General features: G+C 36.2%; 1 protein-coding gene across 3 annotated transcripts in view; it reads right to left on the reverse strand.

The window, feature by feature from the left end:
• The window catches only part of SEL1L2 (SEL1L2 adaptor subunit of ERAD E3 ligase), a 123022-nt gene that overhangs the window by 72489 nt on the left and 22984 nt on the right, over nucleotides 1-27549 (reverse strand). For all 3 annotated transcript variants that reach the window (XM_053890448.1, XM_019462761.2, XM_019462760.2), the window contains exons 2-3: nucleotides 24269-24324; nucleotides 5590-5758 (exon numbers count right to left, since the gene is read on the reverse strand). Coding sequence is in view for 2 of the 3 variants with exons in the window: in XM_019462761.2 (XP_019318306.1) it covers nucleotides 5590-5758; nucleotides 24269-24324 (225 nt within the window). In the remaining variant the exon portion in view is untranslated. The remainder of the gene's footprint in view (nucleotides 1-5589; nucleotides 5759-24268; nucleotides 24325-27549) is intronic.

Below are 27549 nucleotides of genomic sequence, written 5' to 3' on the forward strand. Positions count from 1 at the left end.
CTTATTAAAAACCATTCTGTTGATTTAAAGAAAAAAATTCAGCAATAGGAAAGGTATTAAATGGTATGCAGTTTGGGTTCTCTGATAAGCAGACTCTAAGAGTTCAGGGTGTTTATTAAGAAGCACCCCTGGAAAGCACTCCTGGGGAAAAAGTAGGATTAGGCAGAGGGAGAAGCTGTGATGCAAGGCTAATGAAACAGTTGACTGGCCCTCCATCTCAAGTTAGGCTGAGATGGTCAGGACTTTATATTCCTGAATAGATTAGTCATTGGAAATTGGCAGCCCTAGGGAGGAGGTATGACCTCGGGCTACGTGCCTCTTTGCACCTGAGACAGTCTCTTCACTGCTGAAGGCTGTCTTTGAACTACACTTCCAGTAATTGGGCTCTAAGAATCTCATTGAAGGGGGGATATGAATGGCACTTCGCAATGTCCTCCACATATATTCCAAAGTCAATAAAGTAGAATACACATGATAAACTTAGCCAGGTGGTCACAGACCCCAGAAGTGATAAAAAAGAATGCCAAGACAAGCTTAAAGCAAGATTGCAAGACAAATTTCTCCAATCAAGAACATAGGAGTGATCTGGTCTGATCACCAAAATTAATGATGATTAACTGCAAGAAATGCCAGTAAGGACTTGTCAGGAAGGACTTAGAAGTAGTGTTCCAGTTGCCAGCAGGAATATGCTCCATTGTTCCCAGTGCATGATTAATTATTGATTTGTCTTGCTAACAATTTAATAAAGGTAATTAATCTATGATACTCAATTCTGTCTCAGAAAAAAAGGATTGCTATTGAAGTTATAGTGAAAAGATACCTAAAGGGAAAATGAACATGCCATTAAAAAAAATGGAATGGATGTGAAAGCATTATGTTCAACTGTAAAACAATATTCAAATATACTCTAAAAATGGAAGGCTCTCTTATGTTTATGTAGCACTTACAGTGTAGTATATTGCAAAGAATGCTGAAATTGGAGTCAGAAGACCTGATTTTATATCCTAGCTTTACATAAAAAGAATTCAACTCAATTTAATTCAGCAAATATTGATTCATATTAAGTATGTGACAGATACAATGCCAGGCACAGATCTTGCCTTGAAGTAATGGTAGTGCAAATGCTATTGGTTATTATTTGACAAATTCTAGGTAGGGGGAAAATGGAAAATGGGTAAACAGTTTCTCTCTTTTCAAAATGTGGAGAAATATATTCATATTCTAGAAACAGCTTGATGTTAATCTCTTTGATTTCTCTAATAGGTTATTATACATGGTTTGTAAGCCTTGAGTTAAGGAGATGTGGTCACTAAGAATTAGAAAAGGTTTTTGACAATGTTAAGTTAAATCTCATTTCTCGTATGTGGAAGACTAGTAAGTCTTGGGAACAGCACTTTTATAGAACACCTATATTCCATCTCTTATGATATCCTATGTGTAAAATGCTGAAGTGGGAACTGAGTGAGAACAGAGTTGAACAAGGTTTTTAGCCAGTTTGATAACCATGTATAACCTATATTCCCAGTTTATTCTACAGCTTGTAAAGTTCAAACCCTCCCTCTAGAGAAGGTTACTTCTCCATGGCTTTCCCTACTTTCTTAATTCCTGATTTGAGAGGTACTGTTCCTGGACTGTCTCACAGTGACCCACAGTGAAACCAACAACTCTTCAAGTTGTCTCAAAAGAATATTCACTCTTGAAAAGCATTTGTCAGGAATATAGATTTTTACCAATGATTTCATAGAGCAGAATGAAAGATGATTAATTCTAAGAACAAAAACAACTTTTAATGGTCAACTTTTAATGGTCAGCATCACCAATTTTAAAATATCATTTGGGTTCCCCTAACTTTGGAATTGTGCTGGTTTCTCAAGTTAGCACAGTCAATAACCACCTTTCTGGATCCTTATGTCTGCTTTCTCCCATTGTTCTCCCATTCTCTCTTCTTCTTACTCTCACAAAAATAACAAAATTCTTCTCCCTGGCTCTACAGTGCAATTTCTTTCCATGTGTAAATATTTGGAATCAGATGACACCAGGCTTCTGTGTTGAGTTGGAGGTGGGGGATCAGGAGGGGATGTTTATCTCCTTTCTATCCACAAATGCCTATTAAGGTATCTTCCATAACAAGGGCAGTGCACACTGTACAAGGCATTCTGGTAAATACGGTTTTATTTTCTCAACCTCATCACTAGATTTTTATCTGGTTGATCAGTGGGTAAATATAATCCTAGAGACTTATGGTAAATTATTGTGGGCTCTAAGCTCTAAATTTGGCCATATCTTGTTAACTCCTCTAAAAAAACTTGGGGTAAAAGATTGGAAGGATGCTGATCAAAATTTTGAGTGAGAGAAAATTAGGAGAGAATAGCTTATTAATTAATTGATGTAATCAACAAACCCTTTATTAAACTTTTTCTCAAAGGACTCAATTTAAATGTGCCATTTATTTCCTATCAGAGCTCTACCTGATATTTCAAGTCCATGCATGTCAACATTTTTATGTCATATCTAGAACTCTTCAACTGAGCAGGGAAGCAGCCTTTTGGAGTAAATGTGGGAGAAAACACTCTTAAATATTAAGGTAAAACAATTAAAAATCATTATCAAATAAGACTCACATAAAAAATTATCAACTAGAATCAATAAGAGACCTCTGGAGTCCCTTAGTTCTCAATTTCTATCTGTTGGTCTTATTAGCAGTGACCACCCTTCCATATGTACTTCTGTCAGGAAGAAATATTTTTCTAATTTATGTAAATCTTCAGACTGTTATAAGACAGGGCTTCTCAAATGTCCTTGAAACATTCATGTAGTCAGTGATGAATGCATGTAACACTCTCTAGAGGTCTGGAGAACAGGAAGGCATTTCTTTGAAGTCTTCGTTTTGATATCAAAACATGAATTTTGAAGTCTTTTGCATACATTATAGCTGTGAGTTCTAAAATAAAGATGTTTGCAATTATTTACTATTATTTACTTCCTTCAAAACCTTCAAGTAAATTTGGTGGTCAGGAAATTGTAGTATCTTTATCATGTAATTCAATATTTGCCCAAAGCCATTTTCAGGAGCATGACATTAAAATTTCTCGATTATTGTCACCTTACTTTTATGAGAAGCATATGGCATAATGGCTAGAGGACTTTGGCACCAGACCATCTAAGTTCAAATCCTAGTTTTCCTGCTAGGTAACTTTCATAATGCTAAGCAAATTATTTCTCTGTGCTGCAAATTTCAAGTGTTATAAAGTAGAGATAATATAACCTATCTTAAATTGGGTAGAGCACTTAAAACAATATAGAAAATTCTCAATTAAAGATAACTTATTATTTGTTATTATTAGGTATAATATAACCACTTCTACATAAGGGAAAGAGATCTCTTTTGAAGGGTGGTATTATATACTCTTTTATTTTATTTGTTTTAAAATTCCAGTATAATGAACATACAGTTTTATATTAGTTTCAGGTGTACAATGTAGTGATATACTTACTCTTTTTTTAATTTTTTTTAAAAGTTTACTTATTTATTTTGAGAGAGAGAGAGAGGGAGAGAGAGAGAGAGAGAGAGAGAGAGAGAGAGAGAGAGAGAGGCTGCGAATAGGGGAGGTAGAGAGAGGGAATCCCAAGCAGGCTCCACACTGGCAGCACAGAGCCCAATGTGGGGCTCAATCTCATGAATTGTGAGATCATAACCTGAGCTGAAATTAAGATTTGGACACTTAAGACAATCTGACAATAAATCATATTAAAAGAAATGTAAGCGATGAACCACAGGAATCTACCCCCAAAACCAGGCACACACTGTACACACTATGTTAGCCAATTTGGCAATAAAGTATATACATAAAAAAGATTTGGACGCTTAACTGACTGAGCCACCCAGGTGCCCCTCTTATTTACTCTTTTAAACAGCAGAAGTTCCTTCAACAATCTGTACCTTCCTTACTTGCCAAATTAATCAACACTTTTCATTGCCTCTATCTAACTTTCTTACTGATGTCTACAGCACACTAAATACTTGCAGGTAGTGGGATTCTCCTTTAGTAAATATGTTCAATTCTGTTCCCCCACCTTGCACGCTTACCAATGATCAGGAGTGTTTGATCCCAAATGTTTTTGTGCCAGTTTCCCTGTTTACTATAATTGTAGAATTGAATTAAAAATATGTACACTGGGGGCACCTGGGTGGCTCAGTCGGTTGAGCCTCCGACATTGGCTCAGGTCATGATCTCATGGTTGGTGAGTTTGAGCCCCACATTGGGCTTGCTGCTGTCAGCATGGAGCTTGCTTCAGATCTTCTGTCCTCCCCTTTCTCTGCCCCTACCTGACTTGTGCTCTCTCTCTAAAAAATAGATAAAACATTAAAAAATATGTAAACTGATTACAAAAAGAAAATGTGTTTCTATTAATGTTACTGGAAAACAATGAAAAAACTTGATAAAGGAGAGCCCTTAATAATTATCCAATTTAAGTAGGTGAAGCATCTATAAATTACTGAGGAAAAAGTCTACAAATATCTGGAAGGATTCTCTTCACAGATTGTTCCATAAATGTTTTTAGTCCCTTGTTTCATTGAAAATGTAAGATGGGAAATCATGGATGATGCAGTTTGAGTGTGGTTTGTACTAGAAATGCCAATCATTAGACCAATGCTAAAGAGAAGGCAAGCCATGTTTCTACATCAAAAAATTGTCAAATTAATGTTTCAATGTATATGACTTAGATTTAAAATAAATTTAAGATGTTCATAGTTTTATAATGCCATTAAAAACAGATATCCTTAATTTTTGTCTGCCAAAGAAGTTTCCCTCTGTTAAATAAGATGCTAATAAAATAGAAATTCATACGTATCTGTTAGAAAAGAGATAGTTTTCATGAAACTGTTGGAAATAATTAAATGTTGGAAACGATTCCTAAATTTTATAACTGAGGGCTAGTTAACTGCTGAACACAGAAGCTATGGAGACATTGTTTATATTTTCTAGACCCTTCTTGCATCCAGAGAAATCTGTCAACTAACCAGGTATGTCTTTACTAGGAAGAGATTTAGATTGCTAGACTAGAAAAAAAAAGGGGCACTATATTAATTTTGGTTTTGTTTTCAGCATGAGTGTTTCTATTAGCAGAATAACTGACACGTGTTTTCTCCACATAATTTTGGAGATTAAAAAAAATGTTTATTTACTTTTGTGAGAAAGTGAGAGAAAGTTAGTGGGAAGGGCAGAGAGAGAGGGAGACAGAGAATCCCAAGCAGGCTCCACACTCTCGGTGAGGAGCTGGATGTGGGGCTCGAACTCAAACTGTGAGATCATGACCTGAGCTGAAATCAAGAGTCAGATGCTAAACCAACTGAGCTACCCAGGCACCCCTGGAGATTTTTTTTTTAATCCATGAGTCCTAATTATCAACCTTGCTTATTATCATCAGAACAAATTCTGAATCTAAAAGAAGCTCACAAAATTTAAAGCTTTTGTGTATATAAATATTTATGACTATATTCTAAGAGTTTTCAGAAAGTAGATTTAAAATTTTATTTTAGATTACATCAAGTAATTTTAAATTTATGTTAGAAAGAATTCTACTTACAATGATTTTTATTTCTTTTTGAGAGATCTTTATTTTGAATTCCTCTTATTCTTAATTTACGTTGAATCTTCTTTTTTCCTAAGGCATTTTCTCTTTGATAGATTACTTTAATCAATTTTCTTCGTTCCAATATATGTGATAAAAATCGCTTGACTTCGTTAACTGATACCTACAAAGAAAAATATTTTTGCTCATTTTTTCATGGGTAACTTTCTATGATAAAATAAGACAGTGCAATTTTCATCTCTTCATGTTAAAAATATTAGAAATTACTCTAATTCCTGCTTTTTTCAAATCAAAATCATAGATGACTTAAAGAATTCATTTTAATAAATGTTTATTTATTTTTGAGAGAGAGAGAGAGAGTGAGCAGGAGCGAGTGGGGGGAGGGGCAGAGAGAGAGGGAAATACAGAATCCAAAGTAGGTTCCAGGCTCTGAGCTGTCAGCACATGTTTATTTATTTTTGAAAGAGAGAGAGCAAGTGGAGAGGAGCAGAGAGAGAGGGAGACACAGGATCTGAAGCAGGTTCCAGGCTCTGAGCTGTCAGCACAGAGCCCGATGTGGGACTTGAACCCACGAACTGTGAGATCATGACCTGAGCTGAAGTCGGATGCTCAATCGACTGAGACACCCAGGTGCTCCTAAATAAAAAACTTTTAAACCTATTGCATTTTCATCTGAACTGCAGAGCCATGCATTAAAATCTAAATGTTATAAATAAAATAAAATAGTAGGAGAATTTAACCAATTTTACCCTCCTAGTGGTAAGTTGTCATGGTAATATCAATTGTGTGAGCTAAAAAAAATGATGATGTTGGTATTCCTTACATATTACAAATTTAAAATTGGTGGGAAGTATAGTGATCTTGTGACTGTATGGAGAAAAATGTAAAAAAATGTTTTCTAAAGTACTTTCCAGCAGTTATGTAATTAATATATTTTAACTAAGGAGAGGTATTTGGAGGGATTGTTTTTGAGTAGTAGAAAATGAAGATTTTAAGAGAGAAAATTAAAAAGCTTTATGGAGATACATATTCATAATTTACATATCTACTTTTTCAGGCAAGATTATATTTGGAGACTGAAAAAATTCTTTATTTGTCAAACACCACTTCAAGAAGAATCAAGGTTTTTATTTATTTGCTTTTTATACAATATCACAATTTAAACTCCCTCTTTAAAATTTTTTTTTTATATTTATTTATTTTTGAGAGACAGTGAGACAAAGTGAGACTGGGGGAGGGGCAGAGAGAGAGGGAGACACAGGATTGGAAACAGGCTCCAGGCTCTGAGCTGTCAGCACAGAGCCTGACACGGGGCCCGAACCCACAGACTGTGAGATCATGACCTGAGCCGAAGTCGGACGCTCAAACGACTGAGCTACCCAGGCGCCCCTAAACTCCCTCTTTTAAAGATCACTTTCTGGAATGCTTAATGCCTTCCTAAGTGGTAGCTAAGGCATCAGAGCAGTGACACAGATGCTAGAGCTTGCTGGGACATACAGTCATGTAAGGACTGTTTTTAAAAAAATCTTTATTGAGATATAACTCATATACTATAAGTGTATAGTTGTACATTTTAAAGTGTACAGCTTAATGATTTTTAGACTATTTACAGAAGTGTGCGACTGCCACCACAGTCAATTTTAGAACATTTTTATCACCTCAAGAAGGAACCATGAGTCCTTTAGCTGTTAGCCTCCCTATCCTCCCATTCCCCTTCCCCCCAGCCTGAGGCAACCACTGATCTATGGTTTCTCTCTATGGATTCCCCTCTTCTGGATTTTCATATGAATGAAATCATGAGTGTTTGTGACTGCCCTTTTCCACTTAGCGTAACATTTTCCAGGTTGATCCAAGTTGTGTAGCATGTATCAGCAGTTCATATCTTTTTATGGCCAAATAACATTCCTTACATGGATATACTACTTTTTGTTCATACATCCGTCTGCTGGTGTACATTTGAGCTGTTTCCACCTTTTGGCTATTATGAATAATGCTGTTATACACCTTCATGTACAAGTTTCTGGGTGGATATGTAAGGAATTTAAATGTGATTCCTTATTGTAGGGTGGCCAGATACAGCACATAAAAATACAAGGTGCCCAGTTAAATTTGAATTTCGCACAAGCAATGAATTTTTTTTTAAAGTAAGAAGGTGACAAATATTGCATGTTAACAAACAGACCCACAGTGTGTAATGGCTCAAAATCAACAGGCAGGTGTTCAAGTCAGTGGTAGCTCTGCTCTGTGCTGTCATTCAGAGACCCAGGCAGACAAAAGCTATGCCAAGCTTCAGCATGTGGATTCCAAGGTTTCCCGGAGCATTAACATCTAGCAGACAGAAAGGGAAAGAGCATAGAAGAACATGTGCAGAAAGGGCTTTTGTTTTGTTTTTTGTTTCATTTGCTTTTTTTCTTTTCTTCTCTTTAATGGGCCAGACCTGGAAGTGGCACACAGAGGCAAATATTGTCCATTGGCTGGGACTGTCACAGGGTCTCACCCAAATGCCAGGGGAGAATGGAAACAATGTATCTGGACACCATGAAGAAGTACACATGGACTTTGATGAACCTGCAGCATTCTTTGGCACAATGGGGTTAACATATGTCATTGGCATTAAAGGAAAAAATTTTCAATTCAAAGATAGCCAATAGCTTTGGTGAAGAGGCAGTACAAATTCGGCAAACACCTCTGATTGTATGGTGTTATTCTTCCTATCTCCTTCTATAGAAGCCATGTTTCTGGATTTTGATTCCTTTCCTACCCACTGAGAGTGGGAAGGGCAACATCCATCTGGAGTATTAGGGAACCCCAGAAGACAGCCCTTCTCTAACTCTATAAGGCACCCAAAGATTATGTAATTCAATAACAGGTATTTACTAAGTGTTTATCTCAGGCCTTTGTCTAAGAACTGGGGAGTCAGCCATAAAAAAAAATCTCTGCACTCAAAAACTGATGTTCTGGTGGGGAAGATAATAATCAACTGATAAAAGGAGGTTTTTTTCCCTGTTAGAATATCATTTGTTAAAACTAAGTCTCCAAACATCTGAAAATAATTAATATACCATATCAATAGAATTAAGGACAATAACCACACAATCATCTTAATAGATGAAAAGCACTTGACAAAATCCAGTACCTCCATGATAAAAATACTCAGTAAACTAATATAGAACATAACGTTCTCAACCTGATAAAGGCCATCCATGAAAAACCCCAGCCAGCATATATGGATTTGTTTTGTTTTGTTTATTTAAATTCGAGTTAGTTAACATACAGTGTAGTCTTGGCTTTAGGAATAGAACCCAGTGATTCATCTCGTATGTATGACACCCAGTGCTCATTCCAAAAAGTTCCCTACTTAATGCCCATCACCCATTTAACCCATCCTCCCACTCACTTGCCTTCCAGAAACCCTCAGTTTGTTCTCTGTATTTAAGTCTCTTATGGTTTGCCTCCCCTCTGTTTTTATCTTATTTTTCTTTCCCTTCCCCTATGTTCATCTCTTTTGTTTCTTAAATTCCACATGAGTGAAATAATATTATCCCCATCTTTATCTGAATGAGTTATTTCACTTAGCACTATACCCTCTAGTTCCATTCACATTGTTGCAAATGGCAAGATTTCATTCTTTTTCATTGCCGAGTAGTATTCCATTGTGTATGTATATCACATCTTCTTTATCCATTCATTAGTCAATGGACATTTGGGCTCTTTCCATAATTTGGCTATTGTTGATAGTGCTACTATAAATATTGGGGTGCATGTGCCCCTTCAAATCAGCATTTTTGTATCCTTTGTATAAATTCCTAGTAGTGCAATTGCTGGGTCCCAGGGAAGCTCTATTTTAATTTTTTGAGGAACCTCCATACTGTGTTCCAGAATGACTGCACCAGTTTGCATTCCCACCAGCAGTTCAAAAGTGTTCCTCTTTCTCCACATTCTCACCATCATCTGTTGTTGCCTGAGTTGCTAATTTTGGCCATTCTGACAGGTGTGAGTTGGTATCTCACTGTGGTGCTGATTTGTATTTCTCTGATTATGAGCAGTATTGAGCATATTTTCATGTGTCTGTTAGCCATCTGGATGTCTTCTTTGGAAAAGTGTCTATTTATGTCTTCTGCTCATTTCTTTACTGGATTGTTTTTTGGGTGTTGAGTTTGTTAAGTTCTTTATAGATTTTGGTTACTAACCCTTTATCCAATATGTCATTTGCAAATATAATCTCCCATTTTGTTGGTTACCTTTTAGTTTTGTTGATTGTTTCCTTTGCTGTGCTGGAGCTTTTTATCTTAATGAGGTCCCAATAATTCATTTTTGCTTTTATTTCCCTTGCCTCCAGAGACAAGTCAAGCAAGAAGTTGCTGCAACTGAGGTCAAAGAGGTTGTTGCCTATTTTCTCCTGCAGTATTTTGATGGCTTCCTATCTCATACTTAGGTCTTTCATCCATTTTGAATATATTTTTGTGTATGGTGTGAGAAAGTGGTCCAGTTTCATTCTTCTGCATGTTGCTGTCCTGTTCTCCCAGCACCATTTGCTAAAGAGATTGTCTTTTCTCCATTGGATACTCTTTCCTGCTTTGTAGAAGATTAGTTGGCCATATGTTTGTGGATCCATTTCTGGGTTCTCAATTCTATTTTTTGATCTATGTGCCTGTTTTTGTGCCAATACCATACTGTCTTGATGATTACAGCTTTGTAATACATCTTAAAGTCTGGAATTGTGATGACTTAAAAGGAATTTTTTGTTTTGTTTTTTATTTAAAGAGTAGGGATAGAATTGATAAAAGTTGCGTTATTTGACATCGGATAGTTAGGGACAAGTTCTCTGATAAAATTTGAATAGACCCCTATGTGGGTAAGAAGGGAACAGTTAATCCTACAAACACTGCAGGAAAGAGACTTCTGGCAGAGTGATAAGTAAAAGCAAAGGCCCTGAGGAGGAGCACACTGTTGTCAAGTAAGTAAGATGGAGTAGCTGTAGCAGAATGGGGGAGGTGGTAGTAAATAAGGCAGAGGCAGCTCTGAGGCCACCATCATGATTGTGAATTGTGTTCTGTGTGAAGGAGAGACTTTGGAGGTTCTGAGTGGAAGAGTGATACTGACTGACTTAAATTGCAAAAGAGTCACCCTGGCTGCTATATAGAGAATATCATACATTGGGGAAAGGGTGGGAAGAGGGAAGTTCCTGAGCATTGATGGTGGCAGTAAAGAAGATGGTAGGGTGACAGTGGATGGTTTCTGAAGGTATTTCAGAAGTATTACTGACAGAATTTTCTGTTGAAGGATTTATAATGTACATTTTAGTTTTCAAACAGCAAATGCAATGGAAGTCTGTTTTTAAACTCCAAGTTTAAAGTATGTGCTTTGCAAGTATTTTTAAACTCCTAATGGCCATTAAGGACCAGCCATAGCTCTCAATCAGAGTGACACGGTGTTCCAAAATGCCTTACCTCGCCCTCCTGTCTCTTCACTTCCCTGTCTCCTGAAGATTCATGGCTGCATGAGTTTTTCTTAAGCATCTGTTTGATTATATCACTGCCCAACTAAGAAACCCTCAGTTCCCAGCAACAACAGTATAAAATCAAACGTATTTGGACAGAATCTAAGATTCTTCACAGTCTAGCCTAAAAATGTCATAGTAACCTTACTTCTTATTACTCCCACGCCTACATGGACATCGACAACAGGCAAACTCTTCTACCCTCTGTTCCCCAAATAGAAGGGCTTCTTTCCTACTCTCTCACCCTTGCTCATTCAGTTTTCATTGCTCCCTCTTTCTTATTTTCCAAATATCACTCCTTGCTCTCAGGCCTACCTCAAATTCCTTCTCCTCAAAGCTCTCCCATTTCACTCTGGCCCACAGTGATTTCCCTTTCCTCTGACCTTCTGGTGTTTTCCCCTCTTGGTTAGCAGTAGCTCACTGCTCTATGGTCTCTACAGCTGAGATCATTCTATGGCATACATTTCATGTTTTATCTACTCAATTAATTATAGATGCTTTATAAACCTTTTTGTATATTTCTCATCTCAAGTAGAATGCCTTGAGGAAATGGGATCCTAATGAATGTATGGATTTATTTGGGGGAAATCATTTGTTTTCTTAATGCATAGGAAAGGTAGAAGCATCCTCTCTTAAGAGAAATTAAACCATCTGTGGGCTTGGAGGAGTGAAGGTTTGAATTTATCTTGCTATACATTTAACCCTAATTTATTTGTGGCTAGATCATGGTTTTTGTGGCTAGACACATTTCCAAAGTAGGATCTAGTCCTATGACACTTGCCTGAAAGCAAAAACAAACACACAAAAACAGTACTGGGATGCAGAACACATTTTTAATAGCTTCCTGTTTAAAAGAATAAGCTGTCTGCTAAGGCTAGAGGCTTGACTTAAAGGTTTTTACATCGTATTGTTTGGATGATAATTAACAAGTTTTACTTTTAAAACAACACACAAGTTTACTTTTTTAAACACAAGAAACGTTGATAACTTGTTAATATATGAACAGATAACTTATTCACAATTGTTCATAATTAATCATACTCCAAAATAAATATGTTACAGATTTTAAAAATTTCATTTACATTTCCTTCTAAGTATTTTCTGTTCACCACTAATTAGCTGTGTCCAACTGTGGGCAAGTTAATTAATGCCTTTGTGACTCAGTTTACAATAAATATAAATAGTAAATGTAAAATGGGAGTAATAATATTGCCTACCTCACTGGATTGATGTAAGGATCATACAAGTTAATATATGTGAAAAGCCTTATACATAGTAAATACTCAATATATATTACCTATTATTATATTGACTATATATGTCCTCTGTAAATAAATGTTATTTTCTGTTTCATATTCTAAACTACTAGGATCCAGGTACTTTGGCTATTTAATTTGCTTTGTTCATCAATGAACTATGAGGTCTTCAGCTTGGGAAATCAGTAAACATTATTTAGTTTTGTGAAATATAGTTTTTTATATCCTAAGCAGAATATCTAAAAACCTTTATACTAGCAGAAAATACTCTTCTTCTATATATTTTCTGGCCTAATTTCACCTAAGGGCAGTGAACAGCAATTTTAGCATATACTAGGATCCCACTGCTGCCAGAGATGTATTTGATGCTGAATATAAGTTACACCCCTAATTTTCAACAACAGCAATATGACTAGTGTTAATGGGGCTTTCATAGCCTCCTCAAATAGTTTCTGGGAGGCAGTAGGTATGAAATAATCAAGTAATGAATCAACCTTGTTCTTTTTTTTAAATTTTTTTTATATTTATTTATTTTTGAGACAGAGAGAGACAGAACATGAATGGGGGAAGGTCAGAGAGAGAGGGAGACACAGAATTTGAAACAGGCTCCGGGCTCTGAGCTGTCAGCACAGAGCCCGACGCGTGGCTCAAACTCACGGACCGCGAGATCATGACCTGAGCCGAAGTCAGACGCTCAACCAACTGAGCCACCCAGACGCCCCTCAACCTTGTTCTTTAAGAGCTATAATAATCAGTGATTCATTTGTTCAATGCATTTATGCTGGGCATTCATAAGGAATTGAAGATAGAGTGGCAGATAAGACAGGGGATTCTGATCTTATGGAGCTTCCATTTGTCTGTGAGAAGGCAATAGCCAGTAAACAAGTGAACAAGTTAGTGTCAGGTGTGAATATATGTTATGAAAAGATTAAGATAAGGAGATGTAAAGAGTGAAATGCAGGATGAAGAGGGGTTGGTGAGCTAATTTAGATTGGATGCTCAAGAAAAGCCTCAATGAAGAGGTGACTTTGGAGCCAAGAATTTAGTTACAAGAAAGCAGCCCTGCATAGTTATAGGGGCAGAGCATTTCAGGCAGAGGGAACAGCAAGTATCAATGCTCTAACATGGGAACAAACTTGTATGGTCTAGGATTAAGGCTGAAGTAGCTGGATGAGTATTAGCTAGGGGAGAATTGTAAAAGACAAAAGGGGTCACATCATATAGGGATATGGTAAGGGGTTAGCATTTTATTCAAAAGATAAGAGGAAGACACCAGAGGGTTTTAAGTGACATGTTCTGATTTATATTTTAGAAAGAAAGGACATTCTGGATGACATGTAAGGAGCAGACTGCACAGGATTAAGAGTGGGAGCAAGAAGCACAGTTCAGAGACTACTGTAGTCAACTAGGTGAAGGGATGATGAGATTCGAAGTGTAGAAGCAACGGAGATAGACTGGGCAAACTTAGGATACATTTTGGAAGTAGTGCAGCTGGAGATTAGATATGGACTGGATGTAGGGATAAGAGAAAGGACAAAGTCAAAGATAACTTCTTTGGTGAGACTGGTTGAGTGGATGAAGAGTCTAGTTGCAAGGATGAAGAAGAATGGGGAGCAGAGGTGAATTTTGGAGGAGAGAATCAATTTCACTCCACCCAGACACATAACTGTATATGTGGTAATGTTTCCAAATTGTGTGACTATATATGAAAACCAAATACGTTTGTTTGTTTGTTTGTTTGTCTCAGAGGAATAAGTGCGAGCCATGTTTGCTATGGAATGAAAAGAGAGTATCATTCCTTGCAAAAGGGCGATAGGTGTGACGTTAGACTGGCGGGTAAGGATTCTTTGCCTACCAATCAATGACTTACTTTTCCCTAGGGCTCAACAAGGGCATTTCTTGCTTTACTTAACTATCTTTGTCCCTTTTTCTTTTCTGGCTCACATGCCCCAAAACAGTCACTGTTCCTTGTCACTGTGTAATACTCTAAATTCTGCTGAAAAACTTCTCTGTATAAAGAGCATGTGAAAGATAAGAGCTATTGAAAACATCAGTGAGAACAACAGTAATGGCAATCCCAGATGAGCTCAGCACCTCCTCCTTAGTGGCCCTTGTTGAGGTAAATGAATGAGGTGCTACAGGGTTGTGGCAGAGAGAGCAACACAGGCTGCTGTCTCTGGTTTGGCAAGAGGGAGGAACTAGATTTCCACTTTCTCCACTACATATAGATGTGGATTCCATATCCTATGTGTAGACCACTATATTTCCAAAGACTATGAACATTAGTGCTCCAGGCATTATCAGAGAAAACCCAAGTTATGGAGAAAGCCAGGAGAAAGAAAAAAAGAAGAGTTTTCCTATAAGAAAACTAGGTTTCTCTAGGTCATTGGTTCTGAGTATGGTCTCTGGGACAGCAGCATCAGCATCACGTGGGAATCTGTTAGAAATGCAAATTCTCAGACCCACTCAAGGTCTACAGAATCAGAAACTCTGAGGGTAAAGCCCAGCAACGTGGTTTAACAAGTCCTTCAGGTGATTCTGATACATGCTAAAGTTTGGGAACCCTTACCCTGGGTAAATGAAGAAGGTAGTCAGACAAATTAAAATGGAATTAAAATACAGAAATAAAATAGTACAAAAATTTGTATCACTCATCAGATAGTGAAGATATTTACACACATTGCAAATATTCACACTGATGTTGTTTGGATTATGGTTTTAATCAGCAATTTAAGGTGTATCAGATTAGTCAAGCTTTGTAGGCCATCTTAAATAAATGTATATAATATTTGAAAAAAAGGGACTGTCACTTTTGAACTTGAAAATCTCACTGTTTTAGTAGTTTTTTCCCCTTAAAGTAAGATGTTATTTATGAGATGCTTATATTTAAGTAAATATGTTTTTAGTGAGGTTTTAGTGTCTTTCATTTTTCCCAAAGTATTTTCAGTTAAGGATATAAAACAATCTTAGAATACTTTTTCCTAATATACCTAAAAATTAAAAAAAAGACAACAAAGCAAATATGACAATAGCCACCCTGAGTTAAGAGAATAGTTATCTCTTACAGAGAAGAAATAACTCATTCATCAGTGAAAACATTTCTTTTTCCTAGAAAAGACAATGCTAATTATTTTTTTTTTTTGTATTTGTACATCTACTTTCCAAAGTCACCAAATAACAATAATAGACAGCTATACAAGGATGACTTTTGAAATGTAGGAAAATGGCAAAGTAGAAAGTAAAAGGGGAAAATAAAATAGCATTAGTGATACTAATGATATGGTGCTAGCATAACACCTCTGTTAATTGATAAATGCATTATAAGGGTAGCTTTCTGAAATTAAGAGATGATCAAGAACTAGTACACACTGGAATATTTATATTCTGCATTTTTACCTGCAAGGAGCAGAAAATTATATTTCAACCCAGAGCCATATTAAGTATTCATGGTACACGTGACAAGTAAATTAAAATCAAAAGGAAACTCTAGAAAACTGTCTTTTTTGTTACTCGTTTCAGCATCTTTTTTTTCTAATAAATTTCACTAAAGTTATTGACAAATAGTTTATATTTTGTCTCTGATACAAATATTGCTCAACAATGACATTCTTGGGGTGCCTGCGTGACTCAGTCAGTTAAGTATCTGACTCCTGATCTCAGCTAAGGTTATAATCTCTGGGTCCTGAGTTCAAGCCTGGCATTGGGCTCTGCCATGGGTGGGTGGAAGCCTACTTAAACAAACAAAAGAAATCAACCAAACAATGACATTCTTTCATTTACAAACATTTATCAAGCACTTATTATATTTTAAAGATTAATTAAGGCTTTGAGATATAAGTGAAAAAGTGAAGTGTCTGTATTCATGGGGGTGCCCATGGGTGGCTCAGTTGGTTAAGTCTCTTGATTTTGGCTCAGGTCATGATCTCCAGGTTGGTGAGATTGAGCTCTGCATAGGGCTCTGCCCCGACAGCATGGAGCCTGCCTCAGATTCGCACTTTCCCTTTCTCTCTTCCCCTCCCCCACTCATGTGTGCAGGCACTTATGTGCACTCATTCTCTCTCTCAAAACAAATAAACTTAAAAAAAAAAAAGCCTGTATTCATGGAGCTCAGTTCCCAGAAGTAAGTCAAATATGAACAATTACATAAATACATAATGACATGTGATGATAAAACATATGAAATTTCAAAAGAAATTTCAATTAAAAAGTGATGGAGTATGCTCTTTTAGAAAGGTGTTTAGGAAAAATTTTGTTTATGCAGAAGAATGAAACTACACCACTTTCTTATACCATACACGAAAATAAACTCAAAATGGATGAAAGGCCTAAATGTGAGACAGGAAACCATCAAAACCCTAGAATAGAAAGCAGGTAACAACCTCTTTGACCTCAGCTGCAGCAATTTCTTGCTTGACACATCTCCAAAGGCAAGGGAATTAAAAGCAAAAATGAGCTATTGGGACCTCATCAAGATAAAAACCTTCTGCACTGCAAAGGAAACAATTGACAAAACTAAAAGGCAAATGATGGAATGGGAAAAGATATTTGCAAATAACATCAGATAAAGGGTTAGTATCCAAAATCTATAAAAGAACTTACCAAACTCAACACTTGAAAAACAAATAACCCAGTGAAGAAATGGGAAGACATGAATAGACACTTTTCCAAAGAAGACATCCAGATGGCCAACAGAAACATGGAAGGATGCTCAATGTCACTCATCATCAGGGAAATACAAATCAAAACTACAATGAGATAGCACCTGACACTGGTCAGAGTGGCTAAAATTAACAACTCAGGAAACAACATATGCTGGCGAGGATGTGGAGAAATGGGAACCCTCCTGCACTGTTGGTGGGAATGCAAACTGGTGCAGCCACTCTGGGAAACAGTGTGGAGATTCCTCAAAAAATTAAAAATAGAATGACCCAGCAATAGCACTACTAGGAATTTATTCAAAGGATACAGGAGTGCTGATGCATAGGGCACATGTACCCCAATGTTTATAGCAGTGCTTTTAACAATAGCCAAATTATGGAAAGAGCCTAAATGTCCATCAACTGACAAATGGATAAAGAAGATGTGGTTTACATATAGAATGGCATACTACTTGGCAATGAGAAAGAATGAAATAATGCCATGAGACATGGATGGAACTGGAAGCTATTATACTAAGTGAAATAAGTCAGTCAGAGAAAGACAGATATCATATGTGGAACTTGAGAAACCTAACAGAAGACCGTAGGGGAAGGGAAGGGGAAAAAAATAGTTACAAACAGAGAGGGAAGGAGGCAAACCATAAGAGACTCTTAAATACAGAGAACAATCTAAGGGTTGATGGGGGGGGAGGGGAAAATGGGTGACGGGCATGAGGAGGGCACTTGTTGGGATGAGCATTGGGTATTGTATGTAAGCAATGAACCATGGAAATCCACCCCAAAAACCAAGAGCACACTTTACACATTGTATGTTAGTCAATTTGATAATAAATCATATTTCAAAAAAGGATGTTTTTACACCTTTAACTATAAAAAAAATAAATCGGTTATGTCTTAAATAAAAAAAAAAGTTAAAAAAAATTTTTTTTGTTATTTTTTTGAGGGAGAAAGATGAGCAGATACCTGAACGAAGTATGAATTGAGGGCAACAAGCCATTGATTACCTGGAAGATCATCCCAGGTAGAGAGAAGAGTAGGCCCTGTGGTAGGGACAGGTAGGTAGGTAGTTACTTGAGTCTCTAACTAGTAACTAGAATCTCTAGTATACTAGAGTATACTAAACATACTATGGAGGCCAAGATGGCTGGAATGGAGTACATAATGGGTAGAGTGGTCAGAACTTAGATAAAGAGCAAAGAACAGGTCATATAGAGCCCTGAAGGGCATGGTAAAGACTTTGACTTTATCTGATGTATAATGGGACACATAATTTGAGATGAAAAGACTGCAGTAGGGTAAGAATGTAGGCAGAACCAGGGAGTTGACCATGGAGTCTAAATAGGTGATGTTGGTGCCTGGTGGTAAAGTAGTTAAGTGATTAGAATAAGGATATATTTTAAAGACCAAAGTAGCTGTGTTGTTGGGTCTGAAAGAAGTGGAGAGTGACTTTAATCATTTGGTGAATGAAGCAGCCATTTACTGGTATGAGAGGTGCCAGGGGAGGAACAGGTTTGGGGTTGAGAAAAATCAACATGTCAACTGTCAGATGCCTTTTAGATGTCTCAGTAGAGATTTCTAAGCCACATTCAGGCAATCTGCATCTGGAGTTGACGCAGTGTAGATGTATAGATGTTGGTGAAAGAGTGGGTGAAAGGATGTAAAATCACTCTTAATACTCTTATTTTTTCAAGGAGAAAAAGAAAAACAGCAAAGTCATTGGCTGAGAGTGAGGGATGGATATGTTGGATTTTGGGAAGACAGGAGAAAATATGAAACAGTAGCCTTAGAAATGGGGGAATAATTAATTTGACAAGGGAGATGTTAAGGTTTACAGAGAAACACATGCCTACTTGAGGTTTGTGGTCAGGAAATTAACATGAGAATGGTTGTGTTGATTTCCAGCCACATTTCAGCTACCAGGTGCAAGGACTGAGTGGTGGATAACTGCATTCAGTCAGGGTTGAGGTTTTACCACTAAATTGGATGGAGTGCAAGAAGGGTAACTAAATGGAAGGTCTATACGAGGCAGTGATTTTACAAGACCTTCAAACCCTTATCTATAATTCCCAAATTAAAAAATATTTGAAAACCCAAAGCTTTTTAAATAGTCTGGTGATGACAATCAGTTGGTAGGAAAACCTGTCTGGATCTGACATGAAGTTATTTATGTTGTTTATTTACTTCTTTTAATGTGGATATTCATATGTTTTACTGCATGAATAGTAATATGTTTTAAACAATATATTTCCTCAGTCTCTGTTGGAAGTCTCCTATAATCTATGATATGTATGTCTGTGTATGCAGTAGTATATTTCCACAATTAAAAAAAACAACAACCCTGAATTCTGCCTCACTCTTGCAATAAATTGAAGAGGAGAGAACACTTCCCAACTCATTCTATGAGGCCAGTATTACCCTGATACCAAAGCAAGACAAGGACACTACACCAATATTCTTGATGAATACCGATGTAAAAATCTTTGATAAAATACTAGCAAATACAACTCAATGGTACATTTAAGGATTATATAATATGACCAAGTAGGATTTATTCCTGGAATGTAAGGATGCTTCATCATACAAAAATCTATTACATAATATACCACATTAACAGACTGCAGGGGAAAAAAACCCCATGTGATCTTGTCAATTAATGCAGAGAAAGTATTTGACAAAATTCAACACCCTTTCATGATCAAATAACTCACAAACTAGGAATGGATAGACACTACCTAAAAATAACAAAACCATATATAAAAAAATCCACAGCTATTAACATATTCAACAGTTAAAGACTGAAAGCTTTGCCTCTAATATTAGGAACAAGGCAAGGATGCCACTCCACCACTGCTATTCAGCATACTACCAGAAGTCCTAGCCAGAACAATTAGACAAGAAAAAGAAATAAAAAGCATCTAAATTAGAAAGGAGAAGTAACATTATCTCTGCTTACAGATGACATGATCTTATATGTAGAAAACTCTAAAGCTTCCACAAAATATTTCTACAATGCATAAATTTAGCAAAGTTGGAAGATAAATCAACACACAGAAGTCAGTTGCATTTGTATATACTAACAATGAACAATCCTAAAAGAAAATCAAGGAAACAGTTCCATTTATAACAGCATCAGAAAAAAAAAAATAAAGTCGTTAGAAATAAACTTACCCAAGGAGGCAAAAGGCATACATTGAAAACGACATGATTTTGCTAAAAGAAATTAAAGAAGATAAAAATAACTAGAAAGACATCATGTGTTTACAAAGTGGAAGTCTCAATATTGTTAAACTGTTAATACTACCCCAAATGATAACAGATTTCAATGCAATCCCTATCAAAATATCAGTGGCTTTATTTTTTTTTTTCAGAAATAGAAAAATTCCTCCCAAATTCATTTGGAACCTGAGGAACTTTGAATAGCCAAAACAATCTTAAGAGATAACACCAATGTTGTATGTCTCACATTTCTTAATATCAAAATGTTTTACAAGCTACAGTAATCAAGACAGTGTAGTAATGGGACAAAGACAGATGTGAAATAGAGCAAAAAACTAGGAAGTAACTCTCCCATATTATAGTCAAATAGTCTTCAACCAGGATGTCAAGACCACTCAGTGGGGGAAAGGACAGTCTTTTCAGCAAATTTGGCTAGGAAAATTTGATATCCACATACAAAAGAATGAAGTATACTACACACACAAGCTAACTCAAAATAAATTAAAGACCTAAATGTAAGACATGAAACCATAAAGGTTCCTAGAAGAAACCATAGGGAAAAGCTTTATGTTATTGGTTTGGTGATGATTTCTTGGATACGACACCAAAAGTGTAGGCAAAAAAGGTAAAAATAGATAAGGTAAATTGGACTACATCAAAATGTAAAGTTTTTCTATTTAAAGGGCACTATCAACAGAGTGAAAAGGCAACACATGGAAGGGAGAAAATATTGGCAAATTATATACCTGATAAGTGGTCAATATCTAGAATATATAAAGAACACCTACCACTCAACAATACAAAATGAAATGATTCTATTTAAAAATGGGCAAAAGGCTTGAATAAACATTTCCTCAAAGATGATGACCAATAAGCATATGAAAATATGCTCAAAATCACTAACCATTAGGGAAATGCAAATCAAAACCACAATGAGATACTACCTCATACCCATTAGGATGGTTACTATAAAAAAAGAAAACCAACAACCCAGCAACATAGAAAATAACAAGTGTTGGTTACAACATGGAGAAATTAGAATGCTTATGTACTTATACCTTTCTACCCAAAAGAACTGAAAGCAGGATATCAGCATAGTTGTACACCCATGTTCATAGCAGCATTATTCACAATAGCCAAAAGTTGTAAGCAACCCAGTGTCCATCAATGGATAAATGGATAAATGAAGTGTGGCATATACATACGATGGAAAATTATTAAGCTTCAAAAAGGAAGAAAATTCTGACACATGCTACATGAGGACAAACCTTTAGGACATTATTCCAAGTGAAATAGCCCAGTCACGAAAGACAAATACTGTACGACTCTACTTATATGAGGTACCTAGAGTAATCAAATTCATAGACAAAAAAACTATAATGGTGGTTGCCAGGGGCTGAGAGAAGTGGAGAGTTTTTCTTTTATGGCTATAGAGTTTCAGTTTTGCAAGATGAAAGAGTTCTGGAGACTGGTTGTACAACAACGTGGATGCACTAACACTAACAAACTGTACACTTAAAAATGGTTACGAGGGTAAATTTTACATACATTTTACCACAATTAAAGAAACCAAAAAAAAAAAAAAAAAAAAAACCTCTTGAGTTCTGAAACACATTTGTTCCCAAGGTGTTGAAAAAGGAACTGTGCTCCTGTAGCTTAGTCCTCAACTCTAAGCTAAGTAAGAAGGCAAATGAAGATGTGAATGGAATGATAAGCAGTGAAAGAGGCACATGGATTTGAGGTCCTGGTGGGATTACAGCATTCATGGAGTAACTTGGAAAGCACCAGAGGTCTTCAGAGACTTGGAAGCTTAACCATTTAATTTGGAAAAGACAGTCCAGGTTATGACCATGAGAGTAGAGAGAGGGTGCAGTTATTGGAGCAAAAACAACCCCTAAATAATGGGACTGAGAAGCTAGAATTCATGGATACAGAAATATTCAAAACTTGGAGAGAACTACAAGCTACTTCTCTGTCCTCATCTCCTATTTCTCCCAGTGAAATGTAGCAATAAGGAAAGGGAATGATATTTACCATCCCAACTAGGACCAATATAATTGTGTTGTGGGAGAAAAAGCTTGAGAGGCCTGCAGGGGAAGTTCTCAGGAGAAAACTAGATTTCAGTTACAATGAAGGTAAAAGTAACATTTGGAGGAGAATGACCCCAAGATAGGTGATCAGAAAGAAAGAGTCTAGGGAATGGAGAATCCACCCATTTTAAAACCAAAGTCTTCGGGAGATGGTAGTAGTATATTAATTATCTCTGTAAACCCTTACTGTACATGCCACATGCAAAGCATTGCACTAGAAAAGATTTAGTGAACTGAAATTACTTTACTCTGGCTGTATTGTAGCATGTGTGTAAGGAGCTTTGCATTAGAGAGATTTAAAGTCCTTGTTATTTTCACTTCTGCTGTCTGTGCTCTATGAGGCTGGTATTAAGGAAATTAAAATAAAACAAAACAAAACACAGATACTCCATTGGAAGTGGGTGAGATATACAAATAGTCTACCCTGGCATGTTTTCTCATCTTTGACATCAAGACATTGATTTTGTTTTTTCAATATTTTGAAATCTTTTAGTAGAGTTTATGTCTTTTTTGCTTGGCTATACAAGGGTAGAGCTGGGGTCCTTTCTATTTTTACTATGTATGCCTCAACTACTAATGCTGGCATTGGGGAGGATACTTATGGGCCTGATAAACATCCTTGGTCTCCAGAAACTCCTTAATTACAAAGGGCACTTTCATTTGTCATTGGGCAGGCACTGCATATCACAAGATATCAAGAGCTCACAAGGGAAAGTCAGATGACCTGAGGAATTGGTGTCTTTTTACTTTCCACCTGCCTAAGGACAAACTGTGAGCTTATGCCAAGGTCACTTCTATTTCTGCAGATAATAATCCCACTGCTGATTATGGGATGTTTTGGTTATGGTAATGGGGAGGAGCTAAATTTGGAGGAATTTAGAAAATGTTACGATGTAGAGAGGAATTTTTAATTTATATAAACATTTTTTCAAACTTTCCTCCTTTAATCAAGATTTAAGATTTATTCATTTATTCAATAAACATTTATTTAATGCCTGCTATGTGCCAGGCACTGTTCTAGTTGCTGGGATAATAGCAGTGAACAATATAGACAAAACACCCTGCTCCCATGGAATTTATATTCTAGTGGAGGGAGAATAAGAACAAACATAGCAAAATATAAGGTTACACAGTGATAATTCTGAGAGGGAAGATGTAGCAGGGAAGGGAGACAGAAGGTGTTGTGATGGGGCTTGCAATTTTAAATAGTGTGATTGCAAATGTACAGAATAGTCAGGGAAGGACCCTCTGAAAAGATGACATCTGAGCAAAGACCCGAAGAAGGTGAGGGCAAGGAGCCACATGGTTATCTGAGTTCCAGGATGTTCTAGGCAGAAAGAGCAGAAAGGTGGGTCCATGGCTAGGAGTTTCTGAGGAATAGCACAGAGCCCAGTGTGTCCAGAATGATGTAAAGAAGACAGTAGTAGGAGATGATGTGAGAGAAAAAATAGTGGGGCCAGACCACAGAGCCTAATAGGCAAGACACTGGTTTTACAGTGTGAGATGGGATGCCAAGAAAGGGTTTCAAGTAAAGGAGCAACTTAAAAGGAGTTACATTTATAGGATTATGTTGGTTGCTGGACTGAGAATAGACTGAAAATGTTGAATCCCCTACTTCCAGATGTCAGAAGAAATCATGACGTTAATAAAGTTTAATAAGCATCTGTGACCATAAGCCAGACTGGTCTCTGTCTTTTTGTCTTAATATTTAGGACCTCAGACAAGTCCTAAGAGAAGGCTCAGGAAGTCTTATCTTCTCACTGTAGAATGAATAAATATTTGTTGAGTGAATAAACAAAAAACATTGACTGAGAATGAAAAAAAAAAGAACAGAAACAACAGCTAATAATTACTTGGTTAAGAAATTCTGAGCATGCTGAGTAAATACTACTTATAGTGCCTACAGCCTAAATTTTGTACTGGAGAAATATAATGGTTTAGCAAAATAACTACCTGTGTGGTGACATTTCTTTCCTTTTGCTTTTTATTATGCTTTTCTGCTTCGATATCTGCAATATACAAAACATTTTTATAAAATTAAAAATATTTTCTTTTAAAAAATATCAATAAATAATTCTTTTCTTAGAAAAGTTTATTTATTTTGAGAGAGAGGGAGAGAGTGTGTATGAGTGGGAAGGGCAGAGAGAGGAGAGAGAGCCCCAACACAGGGCTCGATCTCATGAACTGTGAGATCATGACCTGAGCTGAAACCAAGAGTCAGATGCTTAACCAACTGAACCACCCAGGTGCCCCTAAAATTTCATTAAATAATTTCTTACTGAAAAGATTTCTAGATAACTTTTATAACTCTAAGAATAATAGTGGAAAATAATTTAAATTTAAAGTTACCAGCATTGTGGTACAAAATAATTCCTTCATTGATAATTTTTAAAGATATAACTTTCCACCAGAGACAATCAAAATACTTTAATCAACATCCTGAAATTGAGTTAATATAAAAGAGTTAGACAAATAATAGACTAATCACAAAGCAGAAAACTTTCTGAGCTAGAACTTAATTAAAATGTGTCCATGTAAGTAAATGTCATCTATTAATAAAGAATATTAAAACATAGAAGGAATACAATCTTTTATATACTTACATATGCATTCATATGTCAGAGATACTAAATATTAATATAGTTGAATGATATAAATATCTGAGAAATGTAGCCTAGTATGATTATATCAGGCTTTGAAATCTGAGAAAATAATTTTCACAAGCATTTTTAACAAATCTTTTTTATAAAGAATAGAATATATATACACCATATAGAATACATATATAGTCCTTGGTATATTTCATTTTTGCTTATACTTGAAGTTTCTGAACTTACCGCTTCAGAAAAATAAGTCTTTGAAAACCTGATATAACAGGGTATCACATAATGGCCTGTCTACTACATTAGTAAGACTGATAATTTTCAATTACTAAAAAAATTATTTGATGCATTGTAAAAATGACCCTACATATTTCTTGAAGTATGTGATACATTCACTTTATAGACTGAAGAATTTGACTCAAGACAAATATGGATAGTCGGAATTTTATTTTTCCAAAAGTTGTGAGCTTGTACTTTTTAGAGCAGATTATGAATGTTCTAATGTTATCTCTGACATTGTATTTATTAATTTGATATGTTTTATTCTTTCTCTCACTGATGAACTTTAGTATTTGATCTCAAAAATCTGTCTTTTCTGTTTGTAAGACAGACCTTGTAGAAACTGGTTCCAGGTTGTTCAATATTTAGTCCTCTGTCAAACTGGAGAAACAATTGGAAAATTCTCAATAAATATTCAACAACTTTATGGTGAAACATGGAAAATTTTTAAAGAAATATATTTCATAAAATTATATACATTAGATACATTAGGATTGCTCTTCAGGTTCAGGGTGTAAAATAAATTATGCCAAAATAAGAATGTTATTATAAATTAAACTTCCTTTATCCCAATGTTGCCAAGTGATCATTTTGGGGCCACGGATACTCATTATCAGGCAACATAGCATCATGGTCCACCATATGGGCTTTGAGTTGAACAGGCCTGTATGCCAGTCCTGATTTCGAATCAATTTAAGTAATTTGTTATGGTAATCTAATAAAATAATCTATGTAAAGTATTTAGCATATACTTAATACATATTCAGTACATATATATATTCAGTCACATATATAATTATGACTATTATAAAAAGACCTACTTCCTTAAAGGATTGAAGATGCCTTCAAAATAATAATATACGTGAATTAGTACTTTAAAAGGACCACAGAAAATAAAACATTAATAGAGACTTAATATGTTATCAGATTTTATTAATGCTGTGCCTATAATGTGACTTTTCTCTCAATTAAGGTATTTTCTTCAAAACAAATTACTTATGGGGTGCCTGGGTGGCTCAGTCGGTTGAGTGTCCAACTTTGGCTCAGGTCATGATCTTACAGCTCGTGAGTTTGAGTCCCGCGTTGGGCCCTGTGCTAACAGCTCAGAGCCTGGAGCCTGCTTCGGATTCTGTGTCTCCCTCTCTCTCTGCCCCTAACCCACTCGCATTCTGTCTCTGTCTCTCTTAAAAATAAATAAACATTAAAAACATTTAATAAAAAACCCCAAATTACTTAGCCTAACTATATTTGTGTATTAGAAATCAGACAACGTGACTGATTATAGCTACAGTAAATATGGAACAATTTTTTTTTAATTTTTTTTTTAATGTTTATTTATTTTTGAGACAGAGAGAGACAGAGCATGAACAGGGGAGGGTCAGAGAGAGAGGGCGACACAGAATCTGAAACAGGCTCCAGGCTCTGAGCTGTCAGCACAGAGCCCGACGCGGGGCTCGAACTCACGGACCGCGAGATCATGACCTGAGCCGAAGCCGGTCGCCCAACCGACTGAGTCACCCAGGCGCCCCAATATGGAACAATTTTTAATCTCCATTATCATGACTAGAAAAAGTAAACTGGGAAAAGCAATGTGATTTGATCTATTCCCATTGTTATATTCCCCAAGGTACACAGAATAAAATTAGAGTTAGGATGCACAGAATATACAGACATAGAACAAGAAGTACAAAGTGTCATGTGTATTAGAGCAAGAGGAGAAAATTATGGATATTAAGTGGAATAACGTTTGTATTATACACTGGACCAGAAAATCAAGCTGTCAGTGGTCACATATTAACATGAAAATTACAGGGCTAAAAGCAATTATCAAAGGTAGGATAAGTATAGATAAAAATGTGGATAAAAGAATTAGTGAGATGGGAGGAGGTGTAAGAATCTAACTGAAGGAACAAACTATTTAATAGCTTAAAAGATAAAAAGAACATAAAGGTAGCTGGTCATTATTTCCAGCATAAGATGCACAACAACAAAAATATGTTTCTTTTCTAAATTTCAGGCTTTTAGGTTTTCACCTAAAGAAAACAAAGTTTTGATGGGCTACTGGGGAACAAATGCTGCTACAAACAATATCTTTCACAAAACTTTCTAGCAGGTTTTTACATATCAATTGGGGAACATTGGTGATTGCTGGAGACCTGTCCCACTGTTTCATCACTTCCCTCTATCTGAATACTGACATCGGAGGGCAGAACCAGGAGCCCACAGGGTGTTGCCAAGAGCCAAGGAAAATAATAGAGAGTAGTCCAGGGCCTTCATCAAGGAACACTGCCTACCCCTGGGGCAGAGAAACTTGCCAACATGCGCACCTGGCTGGATTTCCAAATTTCCATG

The sequence above is a fragment of the Panthera pardus genome, unplaced genomic scaffold (assembly GCF_024362965.1).
Source record: "Panthera pardus isolate Hobbes unplaced genomic scaffold, ASM2436296v1 HiC_scaffold_25, whole genome shotgun sequence".
Taxonomy (NCBI): domain Eukaryota; kingdom Metazoa; phylum Chordata; class Mammalia; order Carnivora; family Felidae; genus Panthera; species Panthera pardus.